General features: G+C 36.3%; 1 protein-coding gene across 1 annotated transcript; it reads right to left on the reverse strand.

The window, feature by feature from the left end:
- Positions 1 to 3,401: 3,401 nt before the first annotated feature.
- Positions 3,402 to 9,044, reverse strand: prrx1a (paired related homeobox 1a). Its single transcript, XM_055202383.2, has 4 exons — positions 8,341 to 9,044; positions 6,121 to 6,296; positions 5,759 to 5,940; positions 3,402 to 4,249 (listed from the first exon to the last, which is right to left on the reverse strand). Exons 1-4 carry the CDS (start codon positions 8,585 to 8,587, stop codon positions 4,117 to 4,119), a joined length of 738 nt encoding a protein of 245 aa, XP_055058358.1. The 5' UTR covers positions 8,588 to 9,044; the 3' UTR covers positions 3,402 to 4,116.
- Positions 9,045 to 9,443: the final 399 nt, after the last annotated feature.

Here is a 9,443-nt window from a genome sequence, read left to right on the forward strand (position 1 = left end):
CCTAATGGGCTCCAGATGTGGAGGTTGATGGGGGTGAGCTGCTCACTTGTCATCCGTAGAGCTGTCTGTCCATGGGGAGACTCTGTCAGTAGGTTGCAGGGTGCAGAGGGATGATGTGGGGGTAGGGTTGAGCGAATGATCAGGGCTGCCGGGGCTCAGGTCAGAACGAGACGACATCTGGAAGCACTCGGGGTCAGTGAGCCCTGGCTGTGAGGGGTAGGATGGGCAACATAAACGTTTTTATCTTACTCTTCTATATTGACTAGTCTTAAACAACTCAACCAGAGACAGGAGTAATTATTATTTGATTATTTATTAAATCAAATAAGTGTGAATAAACATAAATCGTGTTACAGTCCACAGAATAAAACTTACGCACATTAATTCATTCATAGGTGTTTGGTTGACGTTGGCTCAAGGACAGTCTCGATTTCATCCAGGTTTCTCCGTGTATCATTAAACAACCTCCAACAAGTGACTCACTTTGTTAGGGGAACCTTCAAGGCCCATTGACCTTGATATAAATGGTTGAAAGAGGGTAGTGTCAAAGAAAGCTGTTGAAATGGGAAATAGCTCCTATACTCCAAAGTGAACATCCAGTATATCGCAGGTCCTCCGAGGATGGCTGTGTTTGGAAATGGTTTGACTCATGAACTGGTGGATCATAAGGATTCCACTGCAAATTGGATGGAACGAGCCCAGCTTGCGGGGAGAAGCCACATTAAAGGCAGCGTAATTGGAATAATGACAGGAATTTTAACATAGATGCATCATTTCAGTAAAGGTTTCATCTCGACAGCATTCACCTTTTTGTCCGTTATTTTTAAACCAGGAGAGGTTAATCTCTGTTATTCAACCAATCAGGAACACAGAAGAAACAAATGTGCCCGTTTCCAATTCAGTCTTGTTAGATGTAGGCTCCTGCCAACTCTCATAGTTATTGGCAAGCCTAAGGCAACAATTTATTTAATGTGAAACAACTTTTTTCTTCCATTAGGATCATGAATGATTTTTTCAGAGTTGAAATAACAGGATGCAGTTAAACTCAATCTGACTGAAGCTCCTACAGAGACTGCAAGGGCTGGAACCCAATAAACACTTATTTGGACTGAAATATTTTCAGGCAACATTTTGAAATAATTATGGATACTCGTTATCCATAATTAATTTTAAAGGTTGCCTGAAAACATCAAAAAAAGTTTCCTAGTCCTCAAAACATCTATTAATAAGTCGGCAATGTTGGACGTCACTGTCGTTTGGAAGACGCACCAAAGCGACTTACAGTGCATTCAAGGTATACATTTTATCAGTATATATAAGGAGATGCAAAAGCTGTTTAGTCCAAGGATTAGTCCATTTTCTTTTTTAAAAAATCCAGATAATTTACTCACCACAATGTGATCCAAAATGTTGATGTCCCTCCCCGACCAGTCGAGAAGAAACCACGTTCCCTGAGTAAAACATTCCAGGATTTTTCTCATTTTAATGGACTTCAATGGACCAATAACTTAACAGTTTTAATGCAGTTCAACATTGCAGCTTCAACGCAGCTTCAAAGGACTCCAAACGATCCCAAACGAGGCACAAGGGTCCCATCCAGCGAAACGATTGCCATTTTTGACAAGAAAAATAAAAAATATGCACTTTTTTATCCACAATTTCTCATCTATCTCCGGTCCTGTGACGCGCCAGCACGACCTCACGTAATTGCGTAATGGCGTGGAAAGGTCACGTGTTACATATATAAAACGCACATTTGCAGACCATTTTAAACAATAAACTGACACAAAGACATTAATTAGTATCATTCAACATACAACAACGTCGGAACGGCCCTCTTTCTCCACACTTGTAATCACTGGGGCGTAGTTTCGCATACATCATCCGTGACTTCTTGACGTGATGAGGTTTTGCGTGAGGTCTCACTTTATTTTTCTTGTCAAAAATGACAATCGTTTCGCTAGATAAGACCCTTATGCCTCGTTTGGAATTGTTTAGAGTCCTTTGAAACTCCATTGAAACTGCAATTTTAAACTGCATTAAAACTGTTACGTGTTGGGGTCCATCAAAATGAGTAAAATCCTGGAATGTTTCCCTCAAAAAACACAATTTCCTCTCGACTGAACAGAGAAAAACATCAACATTTTGGATGACATGGTGGTGGTGAGTAAATTATCTGGATTTTTTTTTAAAGAAAATTGACTAATCCTTTAAACATCAAACTCAACCGAATGCACATATTATACGTCCATCAAATATACTCTCATTTACAAATTGCATTACAATGTGAACAAATTTCTTTGCAGAGCTGCTGAAACATGGATGAAAAGGAAAAACAACTCACCACTGCTCACCCCCTTCCTCCTGTTGTCTATCTCTGAGGTCACATGTAATCAGCAGACCAAGGGAGCCATCAGGTACATAAACAAGCCAATGTCAGTCATTCAAAAACAGCCCATAGCCACTTAAACCCAAACGATCACTTCCTGTGCCATAAACAGCCTGTTTTGAAAGTAAACATTCCTGTTCAACAAAAATTTTACAGGGCTGGCCCTAAAGACCGGTTGAAAGAATCAAAGTTCACCACGCAACACCAAAAAGTCTATCGGCGGGTAATAAAACGCGCAGGGTGTTTTTTAGTATGCTCTTGTCAGCTGATTTTTCTCTTCAGGCTTTAAAACGTTTTCATGTCCAAAGCAAATACACAGGCACTTTAATGAGATGATAGCTGGCAGGGGAAGAACATCAGCACTGGAAGTGTTTGGATCTCATGCTAACTGACCGGCTCGATTAGTTGAATTTAGTCGTTTCCCCACTTTTTGTTTACCCTAAGAACAGAGTGACGGTGAAAACAAGCGTATGGTTTTAGGAAAAGAGCCACAGGAATTTCGGCTACGCTTTCTCACGGAGCACCCAAGAGTCCTGATGTATAGTTATTTTACAGTTTGAAGGTGTGTTCTCACAGAGGGAGGAAAAGACTAACAACCATCAAACATGAGTATTTTAGCTTTTGTGAAAGCACACATCTGCACTTCTCTTGCTCTTGGGTTTCTGAATGATTTCACTTTTGCCTTTCCTTCTGGAGTGTAATGGTGTAAATTAAACCGGCCAATTGGGGGAGTGTATGTTTCATCTACTTTATTCTAAAATACCTCCTCTGAGGCTACGTACATAATGTAAAAGGACTTGATATGTGATACTGTATGCAGAACTGTTGCCAGCAACAGAATAACCAGAGATTAAGCCGTCAGTTTACGCAAGAACATTTGAAAAACTAAAACATAACAGCAAGGTTTGTTGCTCTGTACAATAAATCAAGTTTTCATGTGGAACTGATGAAGGCTTTTGAGGAAACAGAGATTGTCTCTAACACACTAATCCTGATACGCTAAGCCATGACACTGCTTGGACATTTTTATTGCAAAGGTATATTACATGTTTAGATATATTTAGACAACATAAATGGGTAAAATCATAACTAGGCTCCAAACTCATTGAAAAGATGTCATGGTTCAACATTAATTACATACCGTAGTATAACATGGCTACACTTCTGTATATGCCAAAATAAACACATAACCCTTGCTTGTCATGGGTAAAACTGAAAAGTAATAAGAGAGCCGTATTTTACCCAGTTCCAAAAATCAAAACACTTCAAAATCCCAGTTTGTGGCCTCAGTGCAGTTATGAGTTCCAAAGTGAAATCAAGGGGGAAATCCTAAAAACTTCCCAGATGCCCGGAAGATTGTAGTATGTAAATTCCGCAGAGGTCATCAAATCCCTGTGGTCAGCAACGGTTTCGAAGAATCTATAGTAAGCCATCATCTTCAAAAGAGATGACCACACTCATGCTACCAACAGTCGGGTGATGTTTCCATTTTGTGCTTTCCAAAACCAAATTTTCCCACATGTCATTTTCCCACATGCCAAGAATGTGGCATGTCTTCTGTTGGTTTAGGAAAGCTTGGTACCTTTGTGAAGTTCTTTTTTGCTTCCTCTTCTTTTGACAAATAGATGGATAAAAGTAAAGACACATACAGAAGGACAGAAAAAATACGTAAATAGTCGCTGACAGAAAGCTTTGGCTTGGATGCTGGTATTGCTCTGCTGTCCAGTTCAGTTGACTGTGGGTACCTGGTTGAGACTGTATTCTTTGGCCTTCAATCTCAGGTTGGCGATGCTATTGGCCATGTTCATTCCCTGCGCTGTGTTGTTGTTCGCACATGAAGGAGAATATGTTGCCATGGCACTGTAAGAAAAGAGTAAGGTTGTCAGGAAGTTTTCTTTTTTAGTTTTATTAAAATTGTTAAGTAATACCTCAGGAATACAAGTATGCGTGTTTAATTTTTTAATTTTGTGTTTAATATTAAATTTGTTATTTATTTTTTAAATTTACTTTACTGGTTAAATGTTAAAGGAGAAAAAAATAAGTGTGTGTGTATATATATAGTTAAATTAAACTGTATATATATAGTTAAATTAAAAAATCATTATACATTGTTTGCATAAATGTGTCTTTTACTAAATCTGCCTAAATATTCAGTCTAATTAATTTAAACATTTGACTGGACTATATAGTTTAAGCAAATGGAGAAAATTTTGGCTTAGCAGATATAAATTTTGTTGCCAAATAAACATATAGAACAGGTTTGTAAATATAAATTAGATTTTATTTTTGCTGTCGATTACCACATTACCAATTTTAAGAAAATAATTTCTGAGTTTGTAAAAATACCTGACAATATGGGACCCTGAACCACAAACCATTTCCTTTTACTTGAAGTATGCGCCTGTTCCCTACAATGTAATGTAAAGGTATATTGTACATTGAACTTTGGTGCCTTGTTGTTTGTACATGTAAGTTTTGAAATATATAAATAATTAAATAAATAAATAAATAATTAAAAACACAAACCAGTCATAAGTTGCACAGGTATATTTTTAGCAAAAGCCAACAATACATTGTATGGATTAAAAATATTACTTTTTTATGCCAAAAGACTAAGTCATTAGGATGTAGATCATGTCCCATAAAGATATTTTGTGAATTTCCTATTGTAAATATATAAAAATGTATTTATCATCAGTAATAGTGTTGCCAAAGAACTCATTTGGACAACTTTAAAGGCGATTTTTATAATATTTAAATTTTTTGCACCTTCAGCTTTCAGATTTTCATACAATAGTTGTATCTCGGCCAAATATTATCCTATCCTAACAAATCATACAGCAATAGAAAGCTTATTTATAATTGGTTTTGTGGTTCATGGTCACATGTTTACAGTTTATATTACAGTATGCAAACAGACAGATATATGGAGATATACCGATGCTTAATTTTTGTAATTGCTTCTGGTAATTGCCAAGTGTACATAAGTTTTTCATGGTTATATTCCTACATGGTTATAATTATGATAATATAAATATAATTTACAAATTGTTACAGTTGCATATATAAAATTATTAATTTACCTTATTTGTGATGTATTAAATTATCATTTGTGTATTTTTAAATATATATTTTTTCATGTTCATTTGTACACATAGTGGCAAGTCAAAACTTGTCTCTCCATGACAGCATGCTTCTTTGGAACCATATCCACACCAACTAAAACAGCAGTTTTTCTCATGAATGAGTAATCCATAAAGAAGTGTAACTCATCCCACTTTACAATGAGATTGAAAACTCCATACCCTATAATCTACAGTATAATGAATGGCTAACCCTTTTAGACGGATAAATAGCTAGACATCTAACCTGTATGATGGTGAGTTTCCCCAGGACAGGTAGTCATTGGGTCTGGGAGCAGGCCGTGGGACAATTGGCTGCTCTACGGCTGTTACTTCTCCTGAGAAAGACTTGAGCAATGAGGCATTTTTACTTGCTAGCATTGCCCGTTCGTTTCGTCTGAATTTGGCCCGCCGATTTTGAAACCAGACCTGGGAAACAACAAAAGATTCTTGCTTAGAAATACATAGTATAGCAGCTTTGACAACATAGTGCTCTAAGATCACCTCAATTATACTTCAAGTATTTGAATCCACATGGTGTCTTTCCACTGAACAGTTGAAAGTTCATTCCACTGGCTGTGTATATAGATTATATAAAAATCAACTAACCTGAACTCGAGCTTCAGTAAGGTTGACCCGGCGTGCTAAGTCCTCTCTGACAAAAGCGTCAGGGTAATGTGTTCTCTCAAATACCCTCTCCAGGGCCTGCAGTTGGCTGCTGTTGAATGTGGTCCTATTTCGTCTCTGTTTACGCTTTTTCTTCTCTTCTGAGTTGAGTTGTTCATCTGAGGGGACAAAAACACACACATGTATAAATACACACCGTGAAATCAGGATGATGTTGTCAGGAATATGCTCAGTATATAGTAGGTTAGTACTCATTTAACAACCGATCTGAAGTGGGAAATAGAAAATGAAATACATAATGAAAAGTAGAATTGGTTTGTTGTAGAAAATCAACAACAACAAAACATATCATATAAGGATAATTTACAAATCTTTCTGATAATGTTAAAGAATGTTATAAAAAAAGCTTATTGAAGGAATGATTTTCATGCAATCTTGTGTGTCATAATCATGCATATATATTAGTTTTATAGAAATGCAATTAAAGAATCACAACAACTACCAAAATAACATGCAATCAGTCTGACTTCAGATTATTTATCCTGAAATTATACATTTTTTCATTTATCATCCATCATCAAACTTTCTTTTACGAAAATATTATGCCATTTTAGTTAATGGAGCCCAGTATAATCTTTAGGATTTGTATTGGTAAAAAAGGCAGATCGTTGAATACACAGTCTTTGGACACATGAATCAACTCTTGAGCGCTTCATAAAACTGCCCAGAGAGGGAGAAAAATACCCTAGTGACGAATTGATTCGCCCCAATTCTTCTAAGGACTTAAACTCAAAACAAAGATAAAAGGAGAGGTTATCAATGCTAAACCCTGAGCATTAACAGTTCTACATGTGACAGCTGTCTGGACAGTGATGTTGAAAATCTATTGAATTTTATCGGTTTTCGAAACCAGGCCTTAATTATACGCTGAGGCCTATACTTTTATTTACTTGGTTAAGTTATTAAATGTCACAAGAACTAAAACAAAGGTTACACACAACCTGATTTACATCCATTGAATAATTTTAAAATTAATGTCGCTTTTTATAAGTAGCTTTTTTGATTTACTTGTGCAAACTAGCGGATTCAAATCAAATGTATTAGAAAAACGCTCATCATATACAATTAGCCTACACGTAAAATTGTTGCTTATTTGCAAGTGGCTTGTGTGTTTATTTCTCAGGTTTTTATTTTCTTTATATAATTTATCTGAAATGCAGCCTATTATACTCATCAGCTGACAAAGTGAAAACAAACCTATAGGTAAAAACATAAACATCAAATTAACAAAATATCAATTGGGCTTTTAACTTTTATAATAAAAAAATAAAATCTTCACTTTCTTTGACGTTGTTATTTATATATAGGCTATATGAATTTTCCGACTTCGAAAACAGAAAAGTATTTTGGAAATCAAAAATTCAGACCTATTTCGCTTAGATAATATAAAAAATAGGCCTACTGCTAGGCTACTCTTAGCAAATTTAATTAAGTTTCTATCTGAAAGTCCTAAATATTATGTTGCATAATATATCTTTTATGTTTTAACATAGGCCTATCATCCAATGTCTTAGATTAAATTACAACAGTCAAGGCTTTGAATGTAACAATTCAACACGCAATTAAATACATCTCTTAATTGTGCATATCATCAAAAAGACTCATAATTACGATCATTAGTCTACATTTGCTGATTAAATCTACAAATATGACAGTTTTATATACTTTATGATGCTATTAAAATATCGCATTTTTTATGACTTCCTAATTGTTTGTGGTCCCGACTCCCATAAACCCCTATGATATGTGTACGGTAATATAAAAAATATTTATTAGCTAATGACCTGTGACTTTACATATTTTTCTTATTTCTCAAGCTTTTGACCACAAAGTTGGCGTGGAAGTTTCACTAAGATTAATTTTATTCAGGACAGTGGACATGTTAAAAGATGAAAACTAATTCAAATGGTCGAAAGAGGTGACATTGACATAATGCGGCATGCAAAAATGTACTGCTCATATGGGGTTTTATTAGAGCCCATTTTTTTATTTTTTCCAAACCGAAAACTTCGGTTAATAGGTCTTAAAATTTATAAAACAAAATATAAAGTTATTACCTATCAGTTTTATGACACTAAGTCCTACTATTTGAATTAAAAGGTGCTCGAGTATATGCCAGTTATGTATTGTTTATGCACTTACTCTCCTGCTGTGTTGTGTCGCTGCCGCTGGTCAGTCCCGGAGACTCCAGCATACTCCTACCCGCCTCTACTGCGCTCTCCTCCGCATGAGCTCCCACCATCTCCCGCGCTTCCTCCAGATCCAACAGGTGACTTACGGAAAAGTTTTTCTTAGCCTGTAAATGATCCTGATTTGCGGTGATCGGATTCTCCAGTCGGTTAGGTAGAGTGGGTTGTCTGTCCATTAGATGAGCATAGCTGGAAGTCATGACGCAAACTGACGAAACCAAAGATTTCTTTCACTTATAACCAACATCGGTTAAGTCTTGACCATAAACAATCACTCTGTGCTCGACAAATAGAGCGATTTGAGATTTTTACATCCGTTGTTCAGCGTCGTTTTGATCCAGACACGCGTCGTTTCCACTTTTTAACTTGACAGTTATGTGTCTTTATGGGAAATGGCATCACCAGTAGACATCTCCACATCAAGGACTCATTTGCATTACCCGATGATTCCCTCTTAAGTTGCACAACAGAGGCTTTTTCTTCTCATTCTGACGGAGTTTTAAATGAGGGAATGAGTAAGCTGGCGAGAAAAGTATGATGGCACAAACGAACGACGTACGCCCAATATTTAGGAGGTAGGACGAGCCTCTCTTAGCTCCTTTCTTCAGTACCTCAGGCGACACACTGGCACAGAGGGGGGAGCTTAGCCCAACATGCATCTGAAGTCGTCGGGAGGAATAATACACATGCAAGAAGACCTAATTACGTGGCAATGTTTTTGTCGGTGTTTCTAATGTTTAAAATTTTCCCCACCCACAACACACATTACACACAGCCCCACCCCAACATTTAAAGTAACCTATATTAATAATTATGCTATAGGAATTGAGTTGACTTACTGATTGAACAGACTCGTGTCTCTTTTTAGTGATAATAAATACTGAATGAGCATTTTTTATTAGATTAGAAAAAAACATAATGCTTCAATTGTTTTCACTTTATGAACGTCTAAGTCATGGGAAATTTTCAAGTGATACTTGGAAAAAAAGAGAAAAAAAGTTAATCAACTTTAAATACAGACAATGTTGTTGTATATGGACATTGTACATTCTCTAA

Source organism: Misgurnus anguillicaudatus, chromosome 2 (assembly GCF_027580225.2).
Source record: "Misgurnus anguillicaudatus chromosome 2, ASM2758022v2, whole genome shotgun sequence".
NCBI lineage: Eukaryota > Metazoa > Chordata > Actinopteri > Cypriniformes > Cobitidae > Misgurnus > Misgurnus anguillicaudatus.

Bases quoted from the DNA above. Each gene is read 5' to 3' on its own strand.
- prrx1a (XM_055202383.2), bottom strand. From the start codon at position 8,587: ATGACTTCCAGCTATGCTCATCTAATGGACAGACAACCCACTCTACCT. The intron at 6,297-8,340 runs GTAAGTGCATAA...TTGTCCCCTCAG, and splicing joins CGACACAACACAGCAGGAGA to ATGAACAACTCAACTCAGAA. The intron at 5,941-6,120 runs GTTAGTTGATTT...GTTGTTTCCCAG, and splicing joins TTACTGAAGCTCGAGTTCAG to GTCTGGTTTCAAAATCGGCG.